The sequence below is a fragment of the Phoxinus phoxinus genome (assembly GCF_949152265.1).
Source record: "Phoxinus phoxinus genome assembly, chromosome: 15".
Classification (NCBI taxonomy): Eukaryota; Metazoa; Chordata; class Actinopteri; order Cypriniformes; family Leuciscidae; genus Phoxinus; species Phoxinus phoxinus.
In genome coordinates, this window is record NC_136890.1 from 30,191,889 (window position 1) to 30,213,973 (window position 22,085).

At 36.1% G+C, this 22,085-nt stretch overlaps 2 protein-coding genes across 3 annotated transcripts in view; one reads left to right on the forward strand and one right to left on the reverse strand.

Annotated features, from left to right (window-relative positions):
• Window positions 1-7,632, reverse strand: part of grm6a (glutamate receptor, metabotropic 6a) — a 48,886-nt gene extending 41,254 nt beyond the window's left edge. The window contains exon 1 of one of the 2 annotated variants that reach the window (XM_079637293.1): window positions 7,228-7,632. The gene's annotated coding sequence lies outside the window, so the exon portion shown is untranslated. The remainder of the gene's footprint in view (window positions 1-7,227) is intronic. The other variant, XM_079637294.1, reaches the window with a different exon arrangement.
• Window positions 7,633-18,503: 10,871 nt separating this feature from the next.
• abt1 (activator of basal transcription 1) lies at window positions 18,504-21,810 on the forward strand. Its single transcript, XM_079637492.1, has 4 exons — window positions 18,504-18,667; window positions 18,824-19,212; window positions 19,826-20,001; window positions 21,121-21,810. Exons 2-4 carry the CDS (start codon window positions 18,849-18,851, stop codon window positions 21,502-21,504), a joined length of 924 nt encoding a protein of 307 aa, XP_079493618.1. The 5' UTR covers window positions 18,504-18,667; window positions 18,824-18,848; the 3' UTR covers window positions 21,505-21,810.
• Window positions 21,811-22,085: the final 275 nt, after the last annotated feature.

Sequence of the window (22,085 nt, forward strand, 5' to 3'; positions counted from 1 at the left end):
ACATGCTCTTATGACAATGATTCTACAATAGTGTTTTATGGAAAGAAATAAGAGTAATTTGAATTTCTAGTACTCTCTAACTATTCATGCACAATGTATAACACATCATAAACAAGACCAGATACAATATGCATTAAAGAATGCAGGATTTTATTCTGAAAGCATCCACTGGGGAAGGCACTGCATTGAAACCCTGTGAATGGAGAGTGATATAGGCTGGCGTGTGGTGAAGCTCCAGGGAATGGATCCCAACTGCTCTGATGTGTACTGATTGTAAGACCAGCTGTGGTATGAGTGCCTCTCCAAAGGGTTCAAAGGTCAATGGAAGATTGAATTTGCTCAGAAAGCAGCAAGAGAAAAGACAGAATCCAGCTAAGAATGAGAGAGACTGTAGCCAGTAGCTAAATCTTCAATGCAAGAAAAGTTATCTTTGAGGTTGAGAGAGTGTGTAGAATATTGCTCTTCTCTATAGGATGATCATACCGTTACTCAGAGATGCAAGAAAGAGTAATCCATCGGGGAAAGATGAACAGACCTGTATATGAACAGATGAATTACCATGAGAATCAAGATGATGCTTCTTCAGTGATTTTGACTATAAACGAACTAGTTTATTTATAGATGTAACACAGGAGAATTCTGTCATATTTGTCATTTTCCTGAATCAACAAATGTCATCTCCAGCATGTCTCTAATGATTTTGTTTCACACTGTAGCATTCTGTGGAAATGACAGTGATGGAAATGACATTTTTTCCATCACTTGAAAAATATGTCTTTGCTGAGACTAATTTCAAGCATTTTATGCATCCTAGAAACGATTAAAAAATATATATAAATAATATTTTCTTATTAAATAATAATATTTTACTATAAAACGGTATCTATTACAGCTTGACTTGAATGGAAATGACAATAAAATATTCTATTCACAAGTGATATTTACTCTCTTTGCACATATACATATGGCATTGTTTGATTATTTTTAGTTGTAACATTGGTCAAGTCACATCACTTTTATTTTTATAGCGCTTTATACAAAAAAAAGGTGCCTGAACGCAGCTTCAGAGTAATAAACAGGTAACAAAGTAACAAAATTAATGATGCAAACTCCATCAAATATGAGACAAATTCAAGTTCTGCTGTAAAGCAGCTGTAATAGCGTCGTCATTCAGCTCATTTCAGTTCAGAGTTGATTCAGTTTAATTCAATAACTGTGAAAAGTTGATTAATTATGAAACAAGCTCAATTTTGCTATAAAACAGCTCTACAGAAGACAATAGTGTAATTATTCAGCTTCTACCGATAGTGTCAGTGCAGTCAATATTTTTAAAAGGCTTTATTACGTAAAAGTAAAAATATAAAAGATATTAAAATTTATAATCAAATTAAAATAATAATAAATGTACCATTGGTGCTCGGGCTCTAAAAAGGCATTTGAGAAGTAGCAAGAAAATGATGAAGGTAAAAAGCTTTAACAGATTTTTTAACATCACCTTCCATACTAATTATTGAATCCGACTGCCAAAGTCAAAAGCAGACTAACTCGTTTGTTTTTTTTGCAGCACGCAGTCAACATTACACAATAACTCCATTCCGAACACAAGCCATGGTTTATGTACGGGAGTGGAAGGATAAATCATTGGGGCTGCATCTGACAGCTTTCAGAACCTCTTAGTAGAGAAGCATTACATTTTGATGAAAATTTTACATCACACTCCAGAGCACATCGGCATCGCTGTAGCGAATGCATCTGCCTTTTGCTGCAGTTGCCTTGCGTTAGCTCAAAACTGCAACATCTACTCAGTGACAGGTGTTCAGCAAGGAAACTTCAGATATCGAGCGCTGGTGTTTCAGTTCTTTATGAGCCTTGATTGCATTTACAGTAGGAACTGGATATTGCATTTGCTTGGAGTAGTCTAATCAAATCCTAAACCCTTATGCTCTTTTCGCCAGCTTCTCGTCCCGCCTGCCAAAGGCTTTTTCTCTTGCCTTCCCTTTAAATTCATTGAGCTAACACAAATCAGATTGAATATCTAGAGCAAAGAAATAAGTCTCCCTTACTGTTATCAAACATTTGTTTCCCCCTTACATGAGGCGGAGATGTGTGTGTAAAGTGCCAGAGCACCCCATTGCTACTTCTGAAATTAAAAGACATATTTAATACTGCAAACTAATTGTTTTGAAAGTGAGTTCATTTCCTTGTGAGAAGTAATTTGATTCCAGACTGGCACTAAAGTGGCAGAGGCACAACGTCAGGCGGTAATCGAAGGAGACAAGCTTTTCCCCGCGCTCTCTCTGGTAAATATCATTTTCACGGTGATAAAACATCATTTGAAGCTGTTAAACATAATGGGCTGTTTCAATAATCCATGGTGGCATCATCTAATCACAGTAATCACTGTTTTTGAAGGACCTCGCATGGTTGGCACTCAGAGCACAGGGGGCGCATGCTGTAATGTGGCATCAAAATAAACGCAAGACCGCTTTGTGCATTCAGACAGGGCGAACGGTTTTCACAGGACGCCTCCCAATGCTGATCCCATCTAAAGAAAGAGACAAACCTGTAAACAAGCTATAAAAGCCACCGATGAAGAAGACCACCCCATGATAAAAAGCAACATGTTTATGAGGCATTTGAAAGGGGAGAGGAAAACGCTTTCTAAATCATTTGCACATCAGAGGCAACTAATATGACTCGCTGTAGCACTCAACAATAGAAGACTATTATAATAGATTTCTGTCTTTCACTGAGTTTCTTTGCTTTTCCTTCAATATATGCAATTAACTTAAGCATTATATCACTAAGAACTTGAATTAAAGCAGAAACCTAATTATTAGGAATGGCCTCTGCAAAGGAAAAAGGATAAATCATTCATTTCTTAACACAATTTCTTTAATCCCTCAGCCAAAAAAAAACACATTTCTGGTATTTTCATGTTCAACCGAAATCCCAATTTCATTTCGTAGTCTGTGAACAGAGGCCCAGTTAATGCTTTTTAAAATTCATCAGCTGAAACTATTAATGCCCATTCGGGTGTCTGGGCTGGTGACAAATGGTGAGGTCATTCCCAGCGTGACATACTTACTCAAGATAATGTGATCACTCTTCAGAAATGAAGGGCTGGAATAATGGATAATACAACAAATCATTGGGGGCTTTTTTCCATCGTATTAGACCTAAATCGTGCAGCTGATATCCATTAGGAGTCGTTGGAGAGAAGTTTGAGAGAACTCGTTCTGAAATGATAGACTACTAGACGAAGTCAAAGTGACCCGCCACAAAAGAGCGTGTCGCATACAGGAACTGTACCTGGATTAAGATGGACCATTCTGCAATAATGAGGTCAGCAGTTCGGATATAAGCTGAGGGTCTTTGCAATAGACTGTCCGTAATAGTTGTAACATACACTGGGGGTATTTTGAAAACCCATTCATCTTCTTGTTACCTGGATATGAGGGTTCATTCAGGATATATTGGACAAAAGGGACTTTGGCAAATCCTACATTGAGCAGAAAACAAGCTAGAGTCACAGCAAAATGTGGTCCAGTCTCAAATGCCGCCCAACATGAGCATACTTTGCTGATGTAATGATGCATAAAAGGACAGGTAATAGTCCACATCAGGCAAAAGGGCGAATCCCAGAAAGATCCCTTCAGAATCATAAAATGACAAATGAGACATGCTACGGTCTGGTTGGATTCACTGACACATACAACATATGACCATCACAAGAAATGCACATCAAGTGTCTGATTTGGGACAAGGCCTATGTCATGCAACCAATGCGACACATACACAGCTTAAGGCCCCATTTACACTTCATGGTTCAAGTGACCCAATTCCGATTTTTTTCCTCTCATGTGGCACAGATCGGATATGACCGGCGACGTGTAAGCCGGAAAAAAGCACATGGATTCCGATATTCTCAGATCAGTTTCGGGCCTCCGCCTCACTCATATGTGAAAGTAAATCTGATATGAATCGGATACGTGCATTTGCATCTGCCATGTAAGCAGGTAAATGTGTATATGCAAATATCGGATACGGGTCACTTTTAAAAGATGATGTAAGCGGGTCGTCAAAAAACGTCATCAAAAACTTTGTTATCAAGACCTGCAGTGTAAATACAGAAAAATGTTCTGTTGAATTTCAGAATTTTGACCAACTAAAACCATGATAGAACTTGTAATGTCATATCTGGGCATTTCTGATTGCTACCAGGAAAACTTAAAGGGGTGGTATAATGCCCTTTTCACAAGATGTAAAATAGGTCTTTGATGTCCCCTGAGTCTGTATGTGAAGTTTTAGTTCAAAATACCCCACAGATATTTTTATATAGCATGTTAAAATTTTACTTTTTGAGGGTGAGCAAAAACGCACCGTTTTGTGTCTGTTCCTTTAAATGCAAATTAGCTGCTGCTCCCAACATAGGGAGCGGAGCTACAACAGCTCCTGTCCTTTTACCTCACACACACATGCACTGAAAATTTCAAAAACTTTTCGCCTTTTATGTTCAAACCGGATTCAGACAATGATGGAGAGACTCCAGAAGAAGTGACAACGTGTAGAATGCAACAGGACATTTCAGATTGGTTAGTTGATGAATGTATGTAGCTTATGTGTAGTTATCTTCTAGTCATTAATTAGCATATTCTGTCTTGATAATCTATAAATCGTGTTCAGGGGGCGGGGTTTATGTAAATTCTAGGGTTGGTGATGTCACTAACCCGAGAGGAATGTCGTGTAGTCCCTACCAGCCGTTTGTTGTAGTCCTTAAAAATAAATTTCTTTAAAAGCAAATGTCTCCCTTTGCTTTGAACTTTTAGCATTGTAACTTTGCAGATGTTGTTTATGCTCAAACAGCAACATTACACACTAACTAAAGTAAAAAAAAGTGAAATCATAATCAACCACCCATTTAAATATTACAACCAAGGTTAGGATGGTTAGCTGGTAAACGCCATTACTACAGCGTTGGACACAAAAACATCTTCCTTCATCTTCATTGAGAATTAATTTTTTTATCGAATTATCGAATTATGACCTCAAAAATCGGTTTGAATCGAATCGGGAGGTACCAAATGATTCCCACCGCTATTTGTTTTTACTCCTTGCTTTGTATATTATGTTAAAAACTTGAAATAAAATATATACAAATCATGGCAGACGTCAAAAGCCACTACTGAAGATTTTGTTCAGTTCTGTGCTGCCATCAGCCAATCAGAGTTATCATTACATAATTTTCTTGCTTCTCAACGATAATTAGTCTCACTGTCTATGGCTTTTATGGCTCAGGTGGTTGGCAAAAAAAATAAAAAAAATCTCCTGCATATGGAACTAAGTGCCCATGAGTGCAAAAAAAATCACTTCTGTCGTGAAGGATTTCACATGAACTCTTGCAGATTTTTCTAGAGCCATCTCACAGAACACACGCGTTATCAAACAAAGATCTCACACTGTGAATTCTTGACATTATGCGAGAGGGCACAGGGAGCAGCTACAACACTTTTTGCAATATCCCTGACGACACATGACATTGTGTTCACACAAACGGAAGACTTTTAAATGCTGACCTCTCATGCACAGAAGCATGACACAGCCGACAGGGGGTTCACTGTTGCAATGATAATTCAAAGAGACTCAACAGACTTTATAGCATGGATTAAGAAAGTAGGAATTCATCCTACAGGACATGGAAAGCAGATAAAAGGAGCTTCAGACGAATGCACAAAAGTCATCTATATTGCTATGGTTGTCAAAGCCTTACAAGAGCTACTTAACTCCTCTTTTGTGTAATCATGATTGACACGTCAAGGCCTATGAATATCTACATTATGAAATAATGCATCCAATACTGTTAATGCAGACCTATGTCCTTTTCCAATGTTTATACACATCATGTGCTCACTACACTAAATTTGCATAATAGAGGCACATCAAGTAAACAAAATCCATACAGGATTAAAGATGCATTGATGAAATGATCAGAATGGCTTTTCCTAACGGAGAAAAAAATTAAAAATCACAGCCCATTTCTTCCCATTATGTTTGCCCATGTCTTGAGATTGCCTTGTGTTGACTAAATGCAAACATTGTGGAATATCTGCAATTTCAGCAGCATTTTAATGCCAGTTTCGTTTACAGTCACTATTGAATTTGAGAAAGGCGTATCACATTCTATAAAACATGATGGGAATGCCAGAGGTTTCAGAACAGTTGAATAAAGGGTAACACTTTATAATAATGTCCATCAATCACATTAACAAACATTACATTATATAATGCTCAACATCTTTAATGTTGAATTAAAAATGTAATAAAAATTTGATTAATATATTTTACGAACTAATCTGTTAAATACGGCTTATTTACCTTTACAAAAAAGTACCATGATACAGTGATGTTATTAGATGATGGTAAATAATACATATGATACTGAATGCATGATTACTACTTACCATATGCATTTACCATATACAAGGCACAGTATGCAGATTGTATTCCAAGGTACTTCAAAGAATACCATAATATAACCATAATAATAGTTTCCTAAAAGATGTTATGGTTCTTTGTCCCAAAAAAACTATTTCCATGGTACAATGCATAATATCCTAAGCATATTCAGTTACACTTTATTTTCAGGTGTCATTGTTACATTGTAAAATATATATATGTGTGTGTACTGAGTATATTAATGAACAACATACTTACTATAGGTTAGGGTAGGATTAGGGTTTGGTTTTCTGTTAGTTGCATGTAGCCTAATTATGCATAATTTATTACTATGGTAAGAACATGTAGCCTAACATATGTATCAAGAACATGTAAAATAAAGTGTTACCGCATATTCAAATAGCATGGAATTTACATTGTACTTCAAGGAATGCAATAGTGTCCAAAACCATGATACCTTGATTTGTACATGGTACTGTATGATTGATATTTAATTCATTTAGGCTACTGCTCCATTTAGGCTACATAGTTTCTTGGAGTAGCTACCGTGTTGCATGAATAAAAAAAGAAAAGGAAAAGGGTAATAAAAACATGATAACACCATGGTACTTTTTGTCCGTCCATTGTATCATGTTTTAATGAGTAAAAAAAAAACTGACTGAAAAACGAATAAACTTTGTGGGCGCGCGCGACAAACGACACGTGTTAAAGATTTACAACACGACACAAACTTAGATTTACAACATAAACATCATTGTCCGATTATTTTACCTGTTCATCCTGATGTTGAACTTTCTCCAAGTCTGCCGAGACATCCACGACTTCTCCTCAAACCCTCGAATACATTACGACTCACTCAAACCACCTGCAGATTTTGTCATTTGTTTAGTTCTCCTATGACCTATTGAGATCACCTATGACCTGTTTAAAGAAAGCCGGAGCTCTTTTCCATTGTTTCATTCATTCAGTGTCGCGTTCCTCAGTTCTGTCCGCGTTCTCGCCTCGCTCTGCGTTTTCACCATGAAATGAGATTCATATCGAACATGCAGTATTTCTCAACACTGTGCCGCTTCTAATCTCTATCAAATCTCCTAAAAGCTCGATTCCCCTCCCTTCCTCTCGCTCTGTCGCTCTCTAAATGTGTGTGTCTCTCCCTCTCTCTCTCTCTCTCTTCACTCCACGTATGCTGTCATGCAGTTTGTGCTGGTCACTCTACCCCTCATGTTCAGTTTGGGGAGTGTTGCTGTTTATTTTCATCTCTTTTATTGTAATTTTCTGCAATATATTTTGCTAAGGACCTCAAGCACAACTCGTTATTAGAATGGAGTTACATTTCTGCAAAATGCATGAGCTATAGTGGTGGGGGGGAAAGCTTCAATTTCAATTTGATTACTGTTTTTGATTAGCTCAGACAGATCTATTGAAATCAGAGGATTTAGACATTGTGAAATGTACTTTTACATTTCTGCATATAACTTTCTTAAATAATAATGTAACCAAGCAAAAAGTAAAAAATACACGTTCATAGAGCTTAATTATTTATCTAACAAAAAAACAACAACAATAGAAAAACGTTTTTTAGTCATATTAGTATGTTTTTTTTTTAGGGTTACTCCATTTGACCCAAACAAAATATGCCTTTTCAGAAAAAGGTGAACAAATATTTTTCGCTCCTTTGTGTCCTCTCTCTATTTTATGGTTTTCTTGTCAATTTACAACAAAACATCTTACAGCATCCATACATTTTAATGCATTTTAATAGATTTATAGATGCAGACAACATTTTTTTTGCTTTATCATTGATCCATACATCACTGTGACTGCAAGCATAAAAACATTAAATGGTAAGTCAATCTCCACAGAACATAACAGAGCATGTTTGCAGTACATTTGTAATATTTATTCATTGCAAGAAACTGATTTAAAAATCCACATTATAGTTTGCTTCAAATCTTTGTGGAAAATTCTCACATGTATAAATCAAGAATAATTTATAAATCAAATAAGACCCTGCTATATATAACATTATTATTTATTTATTTATTCAATAAGCATCTGCTAGTATATTTCCTATTACACGTTATGCGTAGATCATATTTGTCACATGTGCATTGCTATGTGCCAGTCAGTTGAGAATGGGTTTTCCCAACTGAGTCTTATTGAGATTTTTCTTTGCCACTTTCACCTTTGACTTGTTCACTGGGGGCATTGAGGCTCTGTAAGGCTACTTTGAAAAAAAAAAAAAAGTATTGTGAAAAGGATTATATAAATAAAACTGAATGTCAAATTATGCAAAAAAAAAAAAAAAAAAAAAAAAAATCAATTAGTATTCCCTTGGGATTTTCTTTTTGTGATCCAGTACCTTTAACAACACCGTCTGTTCACTTCAGCCTAACCGGTGTGACATCCTGTCAAAAGCAGAAGGATCTCTCACCTATAGTGGCTCCAGGTTAAGCAAATACACAACACTGAATAAAAACCATCTGTTTTCTGTGGAAACGCTGAATTGATGACTTTAAAACAACGGCACTGCTTTATCAGCCAGAAAGCCTGACTTTGTCATCCAAAAGCTAAAATGAGGTCTAAATGCTGATTAGCAGGAATAGTTGGAAAATCTGCATATAGAAATACAAATCAGAAGCCAAGCTTAACTCTAGAACACATTTTGCTCTAAGGAATATTTGCAGGTCAAAACTGCATGGGATATAATTTGATGCATATTGTCAGTAAAAAGTTTGTCAGTAACATATATACAGGCCTATTTAAGATCATTTGGGGATTTTGGATGTACTTAGTTTGGGGACAAATTTGTTGCTAAATTCTATAAGGGATATTTGGAGACGCCCTTATTTGGAAAAGGTATTAATAATTAAAGAATACTCTTGTAGACTTTAAAAATGCACAAGGTTCTCTTTTAAAATATAATTGATGTTGCGTTAAGTCACTGACATGCCCTCATTTAGTTTGTGTAACTTGCCGTTTTTGTCTACCAAATATACATTTGAACATGGACATTGTAGTAGTCATTGTCTGCCATGACATTTAGAGACAATAGATGGGGAATTAACTTAAAAACATCTCTTTTTTTATTACACAGATATTGAGAAAAATAGGTATTACAGTTTTTCTGAATTGTTAAAACACTAAACCCCATTCTCTGAAGCAAATTCTCAAAAGCCTAAATCAATTTGTCGAATAAATCGCAAATCTCATGCACTCATTTTGCACTCTTCTAAACACATTCCCACTCACTAAAACACACATCACACTGTGATGCACTTGTGTTGCAAAAGGCTAAAAACAGCCATGGTAAACGTGAAACACAACTACAACACAGTTGTCATTGTTTACACACAACGACACAAAATTGTTCACACTTATTTCTAATGTGATCAAACACAGGTGGTGCAGGTGCACTGAATGTTGATACCAACAAAAGATGGAAACAATCTGAAAAGAAAGTAAGAGGAGAAAGAGGAAGAGGATGAGGACGAGAAAGAGCAAGATGTGGACAGGATCCGACACACACAAGGGTTTTTCCCTTTGCCTGGCATGAGACAACATTGCTTGTGATGTGGACAAAGTCCTCAGGCTGGACCCAGAACAAAGACGTGATGTTGAGGCAGAATCAATCTCTCACTGACTTTGGTTTTGCAGTTGCACAACTCTTTTGAGTGTACAGTAACACTTTCATTTTTTTACCTTTTGGACTTTTGCAGTTGGACTACTGTATTTTTACAGTATGCAATGCTGAATGTACAGACATTCAGCAATATTCAGTATACTTGCAGTACATACAGTATATTTATTCACCTTACCACTTTAAGTTGTGAAAAACTATACTTTTTTATGTACTGCATGCTTTGGATGCTGTGTTCTCCAATTTTTTATGTCTAATGAAAGATCTGTAGTGTTTATAATATTGACTCGCTGTGTATGATCTGAAACTTGCATTATTTGATTTTGAACACAGATGAAAAAAAATTTATTTGAGGCAATTTGATTTTGCCCAAACAGTCAGATGTTCTTTGAATGTAGTTTGAAGATTTGGTTTTGTGTTTAAGGTTTTGAGAAAGAAATATGTTTTAGCAATTCAGAAAAACTGTAGTGTTTGGGGGTAATTGACACACAGGTAGAAGTGGTCAAACAATAATGAGTCAATAATGAGCCAATTGTTCATGATGGGAAAGCAAAGGAGATCATGGGCACTTCAGCTGGTGGATGTAACAAACGCATAACGCGAGTTACGTAATGATTACTTTTTCAAGTAAGTAACGCATTCATTTTAAATTTACACTAACATATCTGAGATACTTTTTCAAATAAGTAATGCAAGTTACTTTGTTTTCACATTTTTATTGACTGACTTAGCATTTTCTTCAGCCTGAGACATATACATTTCACTAAAGAGCCTTTACATTTGCCAGAAAATTTAACTTTTGTTTTTTTTGTTATTAAAAACAAACAAGCAAGCCCAGCCAAGGTGAGAAAAAGTTACGGAAAAGTAACGTAATGCATAACTTTCTATAAAGATACTAAGTATATAAGTTACTAAGTATATAAAATAAGTATCGCAATTAGTTTCTTTCTTAGGGAGTAATGCAATATTGTGACGCATTAACTTTCCCAAACACTGGTTAATACAAACTCCCTTTTAATATAAAATAGCAAACCAAATTTTAAAACTATTATTTAATATGACTAAAGACACCTTAATGATGGAAATAACACTTACTTCATGGGGGAAATATAGCAAAAAAACAGATGCATTTTGAGGTTAAAGTAGAGATCAGCATTCTTCTGTGAGGCCATGCATAAGTAATTCCAGTGTTGTATTTTTAGTGAAATAAGGAAACTGTGCAGGGTCTGAAGACATTAAAGTTGCATAAACTCAAGGGGGATGTTCCAAGACCTGGAACCAACCGCTTAACACGGAAGCAGCTGATCATGGTTTTCCATGGATAAAAATGCAAAACATTTCACCAAATAATAATAAATTGGATAATGAAACAACTGATATAAGATTTCAAATAAAGTGTTTGATAAAGTGATGAACGATGTGGTTCCAAAAAGTGTGTGAATTTACTTGAGGAGAACTGACTTCATGCATCCACCAAGTTAATACAAAAGAAAAAGAAAGTCAGTTCTTCCGAGAAAAGCTCTAGCAGCATTTATTTGCATCTTTTGCTAATTTTTACATTTTTAAGTGTGGCTTAGATTTTTACGGCTGTTGTACATCAGATCTATGCGTTTTAAGACATGTCCTGACATGAAATGTGGCTTTTCCAGAAAATAGTGAGTAACTGGGTTCGATGTTGGGCTCAAGACCTATACCTTTATCTCTCCAAACAAGCCAGCAAAGAGTGTCTGAATTATTCAGTGGCAATTAGAGCACCAAACCAGCATCAGAAAAGATCCAGATCAATTCACACTCTATATCTTCATTGATAACCAGTGCTTGAAATAGAAAAAAAAATTGCTGCTGGTAGGTACTCTCCTTGTTTGTATAGCCTATTCTATCAAATGTAATTCTACCAAAATCTTTGAGGCCAGCAAGCAAGATATTATACACTATAGATATTAGGATATATGTTATGACATTTCTGGCCTAGAATATAATTACAATAAACAGTAATGATGTTGAAAATGTTTGAGTCTCTGCCCAGTAGCGTTTCCCAGAGATACCAAGGCTACTTTTCTTTTTCACACACATTATTAAAATTAGCATAAGGGCCAGATTTAACAGGGCAAATTAGTGTGTGAACACAATTCCATACAAGCACACAGGAGAGAAAAGTTCTGCACATGATCTACGAGCAAATTAAAGAACCGATGCAGCCGGATCATTTCCATAATAACCAACACAATCTACAAAGAGCAGCGTAAATTAGCATCTGGTTTAAGACATGCATAAAATAATAGCGCAAATACCAGTAAATTGACTAGCGCAAACCTTACTAAATCACCTTGATGATTCATTTAAATACTCTCCTCCCATAAAATTTGCGTCTGAAAGGGAAACTCCTAAATGCATTTGCAATAAGGTCAGCCACAAAATTAACCCTGTCCTGTCCATACCTTTTCAGCGCTAATTTTTCACTGCGTGTCTTCAGTAAATCCTGACAGTAGTTTTTAATGCCAAAAGAGGGTTTACGCTGGCGCAAGCTGTTAGTAAATCTGGCCCTAAGTACACAAACTTTTCATCACGACTGGCTTGACCGGAGTTCAGCATTCAGTGTCCAGTTTAAACGCCATGTCAAGTTAAAAATTGCAGAATTCACTTTTACATGGTATTTGAACATAAATGTGTGTCGACAGAGTGTGTACACAACCACACTATAATGGTAAAAATCCACCCACTCCTTTTTTAATCCCTATAAATGATAAGCAGTGTTTCAGAATAAGTAATTTTCCCTCTTTTTTTATATAGCCTATATATATTTTTTTGTTATTTTATTTTAAATAAAATGTTATTTATAAAAAACGTAATAAGAACAAAACATCATTTACATACAGGAGTACATATAACCATGCATGTAAGGGGAAAGAAAAGCATTTTACAGAAAATATTTTTTACCTATTAAACAGCTGTGTAGTTTTTCTTGCTTTTAAGTTTTTACATTTGGATATTGTTTCTAAATATATTTTAATATCAATTTTAAATTGTTAAAATTTTGCATAGCTGGTATAATGGAGCCTTCACGTGCTATGGAAAAGATGATATATTCCACTTGTGAGTGTGAACTGGTATACCAGTGTGTTGTGTTCAAGTGCTTTTGTTGTCATATAATGTAGGGGAAAGATGGACTCACAGATCCAGACCTGTTATTTGGCTAAGTCATCTGCTACAGCAGGAAGATGATTTATCAAAACTCAAACAGTAAATAATATGCTGTATATTTTCGGTAGGCTTTATAATGGTATTTTTAAAACTGACGCGCCGTCTGTCTGACAGCCAGCTTTTTGTGCGCGTGATTTGGTTGTGTGTGCCTCAGAAAACCATACATCAGAAGTTTAGACTGACATGGCTTTAAAACGCATGTAGATAATAAACGTTCATGATGAAGTACTGTAATGTCACCGCGATAGAGATAATAATCAAAACCAAGCAGATTTTTTAGTTTTGGCAGAGTATCAGAGGTACGAGCTGTAAAGGCTCCGCCCTCTTCTGGAAAGCGGGTTTGGGGAGCAGCAGCTCATTTGCATTTAAAGATACACGAAAACAGCATGGTATAATAAATTATCTGTGGGGTATTTTGAGCTTAAACTTCACAGACACATTCTGGGAGGTGGGGACACCTGAGACTTGTATTGCATCGTGTGAAAATGAGCATAATGGGTCCTCTTTAAAAAGAGGATTTCTCAAGGTGTTCCATTTATTTGTGTAGCTAAATGAGTATATGCGTCGGTCGCGAGTAGGCCCTATTATCCCTCAGTCCATATTTGACTCGTTTTTGTGGAGATTTACTGAATTTTGACTTGAGTAAAACGTTCCGTCACACATAATCATGATGAATATTGTTTTCATTATCGACCATTTGTGCCACTTGCACACTAGTAGGCTACTCAGCGTGTCCAGGGAAAGATTAAGCCAAACTGTGTGAGAGACATGGGAAGCATAATCCCTTTTACAGTAAAAGTTATTTTAAATTATTTTCCACGTTTTTTTCCCACTTCTGTGGCGATCGATCGACCCAGCAGGGAAGGTTCTCAGAACTTCCCTCACGTTCTTGTTCTCTCAAGGTAATGAACAAATGTTCTTCCAGTAACAACAATAGAACATTTGTTGACAGTTATCTGGTCTTTACAGTAATAACGTTAGCAAAACATTAGCACAAAATTTTCATCACCTTTTAGGCAGACGTTAGACCAATGTATACTTTTTTTCAGAAGGTTCAGATAACATTCAAAAGTAGCCTATATGTTCCCATAATACTTGCAAAATGAGAAAATAGGGAAAACATTTCCCTAATGTTCTCTAACGTTCACATTACCCCCAAAAAATGGAAGTCTTGAACATTTGGAGAACATTTAGAAATGAGCAACACTTTTCACATTTTTGTTTGCTGGGGACCCATCAGTCACTGTAAATAATAAATAAATAAAACAAGACCAATGTTGAGAAATAAATGAATGCCAGAAAAATGACCAGCTACTGACCACTGATGTGATCATGATGCATTTGTTGATTTTCTTTCCATTGCATTCAATAAAGCAACAACTAATATACATTAAGTGTGCCTATTACAAATGCAAAGCATGTTTGGCCTGCGATCAGCAGTCTTTTACTGTAAAGCGTGCGAGTTCGCCTCACACTGAGATAAAACCTCATGTCGTGGCACATTTCCCATTTATCTCAGAGTGAACAGAACCTCCTGCAGTTCAATTGCACATTTGCTATCCCCCCACCTGATCAATATTTAAAATGTGTAAATAAATAATTAACGTATGAAGCCCCTCAGGTAGTGGAGAGTTCATTTCGAGATGTTGTTAGTGTCCGCATTTGTGTTTGTGTTGCTTTGCGACTTCACCTTTGCGTGATCGAGTAAGTGCGTGTTTAGAAGGTCAATGCACCTTGTGTTATGTGAAATCCAGTGTGTGTGTGTGTGTGTGTGTGTGTGTGTGTGTGTGTGTGTGTGTGTGTGTGTGTGTGTGTGTGTGTGTGTGTGTGTGTGTGTGTGTGTGTGTGTGTGTGTGTGTGTGTGTGTGTGTGTGTGTGTGTGTGTGTGTGTGTGTGTGTGTGTGTGACTCTAACTAGTGTTGTCATAGGGGCCTAGACAGATGGCTCTGTGTTTTATTCTCTCTGGTTCTGGCTGCAGTTATGGATGCTGTTTGAAGTTTGCGGTAACAAAGTCGTAGCTTGCAAACCCATTTCATTACCCTCTCCTAGTCTCCCCATTAATTATGTGGTCTGCTTTGGTTTCTTTGGGGTTTCGGCCCATTAACAAGACATTGTATCAAAAGAGGATAATTTACTAAATGAAATGGATTTGACAAATTGGACTAGAGTTTTTGTTATATTTTTCATGCAACAGAAACTGACTTTTCTTGCTGATATATGATGTATCAAACAAATGATTGAGCTGCAAATAACATCAGCTGGAGTTTTCTTTGTTCTGCTGCATTGCTCTATGCACCCTTGTTGCTTTTATTGCCTGTCGCAATCTATCCACACCATCATGACCCGTGAGCCGTTTGGTGTGCGTATAAATTTGGTGGACAGTGAACTGTCAGAAACGTGTCTTTAGTTGTCAGTCACACTCTGCATAAAACAAACACACGCAAACATGTTCCTCAAATGATTTCACATCTGTCAAGCGGTTCTTGGTGTTTGAACTGGCCAGGACCCAAATGGACCATGAAGATGATTCATATAAAATCAAACCTTTTTTAAAAATGTCAATTTAGGTTTAGTCCATCTGTGTATCACATCACATTTCATCTAGACTGTCATGATGTCAGTGATCATTTCCATGCGCAATGGCTCGGTAAGATAATGCGCCTGCAATCTCTACCCAGACACTGCATGTCCAAAGCAATTTGTCTTTGTGCACATTATATATTTTTTTCCCACAGAATATTACTTTGCATTTTTATCAAAGTACACTGTAAAAAAAATATGTTGGTTTAACTTTAAAAAGCAAGTTACCTTGTTGCCTTAAAATTTTGAGTTTGTTGTAATTCAAATTTTTCTAAATGTTCACAGGTTCTGGTAATTGATGTCCATTTAATCAGACTGATCACTTCTGATATGTCCTCACAGACTTGCAGGTAGCCGTCATGAGTTTCATGTGTTAATGATGAAATGCATGTTAAGTTAATAGTCCACATAGTTATCGTATAATCTTAATAACATCTGATAGTCGTCACACTGTAAAAAAAAATTTGGTTTAACTTAAAAAAGCAAGTTACCTTGTTGCCTTAATTTTAGTTCATTGTAATTAAAAATTTGAGTTAATACAATGAAGAAGAATGGTTTAATAAACAGAAACTCAAAATAGTATGTTATCTTCACACATTAGTTATCGAAGTTGATTTGACAAAAGATAAAAAGTTGTGATAACAAATCATGAAAATATTTTTTTTTACAGTGTATGCACTGAAAAAACTGTAATATTAATCTGCTGTTTTTTATGAGCAAAGATTTTAAAAAGTCTAGCAGTTAGAATTAGATCTAAAAAATGACAGGCTGAAATGAATAATGACATCAAAGTCTAAACAAATCTTTGTGTTAAAGATTTACTCCAGTAAAAAGATTTGTAACACTCTTATTCATCAAGGATGCATTACATTTATCAAAAGTGACAGTAAATAGTTATCACAGTTTCTAGAAGCAAAAACTGGTTTCAACATTAATAATAATAAGAATCATACTTGAGCACCAATAATAATTGAGCAATAAATCTGAATATTAGAATGATTTCTGTAGGATCATGTGACACTGAAGACTGAAAATTCAGCTTTGAATCACAGGAATAAAATACATTTCAAAATATATTAATATAGAAAACCTTTATTTTAAATTGTAATAATATTTTACTGTTTTTACTGTATTTTTTATCATATAAATGCAGCCTTATTGAGTATAAGAGACTTCTATTAAAACATTTAAACTCACACACTGTTATTGGAATAAAAACCTGTCATTTTGCCAAAAAGATGATCAATTGTCAAGGCTAATGTGGAATCTTCCTTGTGTGACAACAAGCCCCGGTCTCCTGTATTACATGATGAGCTGACCGTGGGCACAGAAGCAAAGTTTAAGTATAAGTGTCTGGTTTAAGGAGGAGATTGCGTCTTCCTCCGCTTAGTGATGATACCATTTCTGATGAATCCCTTGAGCCTGTGGCCCTGGTGTTCAGGGTTAAATGTGAATAGACAGATGTGCCAGAGCCAGAACTGCTGCAGAGCTCTCTGTAAACCCAAAGCCACCCTCTTCAATAATGCAGGAACCCACATGTGACGGGCACATGGCCATGCATAGAGCCGAGCATCCCTGCAGGGAGGAACACACTCCTGGGGACACCGGTAGACGAGTATGTCTTTACTTCTTTGGAAACGCTTCTAAACATCCCTCCCTTTTCATCGTGCCATTATTTTACAGGTCTTTATTTATACCAGCTATGCAGTAATGAATTTTTGATGATTGGTTTGAAGTTTGCTGTAGCTCAAAGATAAATTAGTAGAGAAGACCTGGGGAATTTGTGACATTTTTTGAAGGTTTTTCTTCATAGACTGAGGCTTCTATAAAAATAACCACTATTATTTATTTATTTATTTTGGTATAGGAAACATATAGGCTATATGTTCCAGCACTCCCATTAAATGGGATAAATTGAAACATTATGAAATATAAAGCAGTTACATTTGCTACCAGCAACAGTGTAAGCATTTATGTTAGACATTCAATCATCAACCTAGTTTTAATTCAAAATCATCATAACTTTAGACAGCAGAATTCAGTACAGTAAAAAAAAAAAAAAAAAAAAAAAAATACACTGTTAAAATATATATATATTTGATTAAAAATTAAACTTCTTTTCAGACAAAAATATCTTAATTGAGAATGCTTAATAATTGTCATCACATCATTAAAGAAATGTATGTTGCAATTGCATCCCTACCACATCCATCTTCTCGTCTTGAGAGTAGATTTTTCTTAATTCTTCATTTTTCTGCAATACATTACTGATCAGGATGTGCAAAAGTGTGGGCTACTATTTAACATTAAAATGTGCACATTATAACTTTAGTTCTTTCTTTGATGCCTTTTATATAACGCTGTAAAATGTATTGGCTTTTTCCAATATTTTCTTCCTGTATTTTGTCGCCCTCTACTGTTTAATATGAAGACTACAATAAAAGAGTGCTTTAAATAATTTTCCATTCCCGTAATAATACCTGAGAGATATATTAAATGTATATAGGTTTAGAATCTTATTTAATGTTATCCTAAGAATATATTATAATTAAACCTATAATAAAATGGATTCTAATGGATATTATTGGACGCATTATATATTTTAAAAAAAGAGTTCTGTCTCTTTAAGAAAGTCCATCTGTCTTCTTTGACGCTTGATTTTGACGTCAGAGCTTCTTTCTGCGCCACATGTGTTGAACGAGTCGATTCATCTTTTCCTCAAAAACATCTTGGAATGGACTCAAATCTTTATGGATAAAGACAATATTTTATAAGAAACGCTCTTTTAAAGTAAGAATTACTTCAAATAAATGTGTTTTTGAAAAGGTATTGACTTGTAGAGTACGTGCACTGATGTTGTTACTACAGGGTTACATTAGATATTTTAGAGCTGGAACTCTCTGTTTTAGTGTGATTTTACAAGATGTCCTGCATTCCTTTTTTCAGTCTGTAATAGTTGTGACATGCAGTAATGGATCTCCTGGAGAAGAACGACGTTACAACAGACCTAGAAACACAAGTTATGGCCAATGAAGAAGAGTTAAATGACCCTAAACCAGAGGAGGAGGAGAAAGCAAACTGTGTCCAACATGCTGACCATGAGATGAACTGTGAAGATGGCGATGATGATGATGATGATGATGATGGTGGTGGTGGTGGTGGAGAATTTGAAGCGGGGACTATTGAAGAAGATGAGCTTGAGAAACCAACGGGCAAGAAACTCATTCCAGGTATCGTGTATATAGGACACATCCCTCCGAGGATGAGACCAAAACACATGCGGAATATGCTGAGTGTGTACGGAGAGATCGGCAGGATCTTCCTACAGCCTGAAGGTAAAAAACTACATGACTGAAATAAAGCTGTTGACTTGTCTTTTTTACTTCTTTCTAAAACATCCCCAAACTTTTGAACGTGTGTGTGTGTGTGTGTGTGTGTGTGTGTGTGTGTGTGTGTGTGTGTGTGTGTGTGTGTGTGTGTGTGTGTGTGTGTGTGTGTGTGACTGTCAATTATTAGGTCATTATAGCAGTGATTATTATGTTTCTGGTATGTTATATGTTTGGCAAAAGTTCTTCTAAACCCTATGGAGTGTGTAGCTTTTCATTTCTTAAACAATCATGTTGGAAGGAGAACATGACAATGTCAAGATTAGGCTCAAGTTGTGGGAGCATGAAGAATAATTTTCACACATGAATTGACACCTGAGTCCAGACCTTAAATTCATTGAAAGTATGGGATGTGCTGGAGGAGACTTTACAGAGTGCTCGACTCTTGCATTGTCAAAACAAGATTTTGACCAAAAATGTATGCACCTGCACCTCTTGATGGTAATAAATGTTGTGATGTTATTTCCATCAAGAGGTGCATACATTTTTCACACTTACTGTGTGAAAGTGCATGTTTTCATGTTTGACCAACATTCCCACTAAAAATCTGACTTTCTTCTAGATCGTTGTGTAAAAAATAAGAAAAAGAAGGCAGGGAGCAGATCATCTGGTTTCACTGAGGGATGGGTGGAGTTCAGAGACAAGCGCATCGCTAAAAGAGTCTCAATCAGTCTGCACAACACACCCATGGCCAACAGGAAGAGGAGCCACTTCAGCAGTGACCTGTGGTCCATCAAGGTACATAATACAGATACACTGCCACAGAGGTGTGAAGAGTACCTGAAAACAGTGAGGTGCTGTAATAATAATGTAAAATATGTGTGTGGGGGGGGGGGGGATTTTTTTTAACAATCAAGCATGAAAGCATATTCTAGTATACCCCAAAACAAAATCAAGACTTTATAAAAGGGCAAAATAGGATCCCTTTAAGTATTTCACTCATACTGAAAGTAGGCTCAGAGATGCACTAGTCCTCAACACCTAAGAGAAAATGCCAGTGAAAAACAAGAAACTTGATTTGTGAGGAGAGCAATCACGTTTATTTTCTAAAATCAAGATAAAACTGTACCCCTCAAAATTGCAATAGACACAACAGCCTCTTAAATGTCTATAAACACTCAAGTCTCAGTTAAGCTCAAGTTCTCAAAAAGGGCATAAGTAAACCAATATCCTAGTAATTTTCAACATAACATCAATCAAATAATGTTGCACTTACACTGGTTTGGGCCTCTTCACGGGCTGCATGTCCTCATCTCATTTAAAACACCTGCGATTAACAGTTACAATGTACCTGCATTCCTGCTACGTAGTCTTATTGACATGTTTAGGTGAGTACAGGTGAACGCACAAGATATAGTACCTTCAATGCCCTGTAGATGGCGATATCACTTTTGTAGCAGAAATGAACTGCTGCAGAAAAGTTCAGTCTGGTGCAGATTCAGAATGTAATGTGTAATTGCATTACTCATCAGTCATTACAAATCTATCGGAGTATACATGTACTATACTAATTACATTTACTTAAATACTTTACACCACTGCACTACCGTTCAAAAGTTTGGGGTCAGTACTCAGTACTGTTACATCTTCAATGTAACTTGAAGATGTAACTTTGCATCGAAACGTTAGTCATTGTTGTGCACCTTTAATACATTATTTTTAAGAAGACATCTGTGCTGCACCGGCGATTCCTTTTGTTTACAATAAATCTAGATCTGAAGGATCATGTGACAGTGAAGACTGGAGTAATTTTGATCAAATAATTGCAGCATAAGAGACAACCCACACTTTTGAATGGTAGTGTACCTCCCTTGTACAATATAAAATTCCTAATATATGACTTTTTCTTTTATCAAGTATCTGCACCGGTTCCATTGGTGCCATCTCAGCGAGCGATTGGCTTATGAGCAGACGGTCTATCACCAGCGTATGAGGACGGAAATCTCCCAGGCGAAGAAGGAGACCAACTTCTACCTGGCTAGTGTGGAAAAGAGCCAGACTCTGGAGAAACTAAAGAAGAAGAAGGAGAAGAAGGGAGAGGTTGTAGAGGAGAAGACGTGGGGCTACAAACAGCGTTCTACAGAAGAAGAGATCCACCTGAAACGGTTTAATAAGGACAAAGGCATATCCAAGAAGAACCTCCAGAAGGCACAAGAGAAGAGCAAAAGCATCCAGGACAAAGCTCAATCAAACGTTTCCCTCCTGGCCAAGATCTTCAGTAGTGGAAGGGCCCAGGATTGATGTGCTGAGAACATCAGGTTTTGATGATACTGCAGAGTGGTATTGGCGATTACTTCAGATGCTTTTTTTTTTTTTTCCGTAATTGTTTGCATACTTCTCTACATTCAATCTTTGAACAGATGATCTACTTGTACTGTTTTTTTTTCTGTCAAAGAACAGATGTAAACCTCTTGTAGATTGTTCTGATTGACAGTGTCATACTTTCAGAGTAAAACACTGTATAACTCACACAAGAACGCCCCACCATTGTGAAAACGGTGCTTCATTTTCCCATGAAAAGAGGCTTAATGTCCTCTGAAAGCATAATAAATAGTTTATTCATGAAATTGTACTCTAATTATACTCTAAGTAATTTTGTTAATTATTTTTAGCCTTTGTTTTTAACATATAAATGATCATTGGGTGAGTTTTTGGACTTTTTGAATATCAATTATTCATATTATTTTAATATTGTCTTTAGATACAAATTGCTCAAAGTAATTATTTTATTTATTGTATTAATACAATATCTATATGAAGGACTTCTGTGCTTAGAAAAAACAAACAAGATTTTTAAGAGATTGAATGTTTATCAAACAATA

Coding starts and splice junctions, on each gene's coding strand:
- abt1 (XM_079637492.1), top strand. CDS start 18,849: ATGGATCTCCTGGAGAAGAACGACGTTACAACAGACCTAGAAACACAA. Junction 19,213..19,825: donor GATCTTCCTACAGCCTGAAG/GTAAAAAACTAC, acceptor ACTTTCTTCTAG/ATCGTTGTGTAAAAAATAAG. Junction 20,002..21,120: donor GTGACCTGTGGTCCATCAAG/GTACATAATACA, acceptor TCTTTTATCAAG/TATCTGCACCGGTTCCATTG.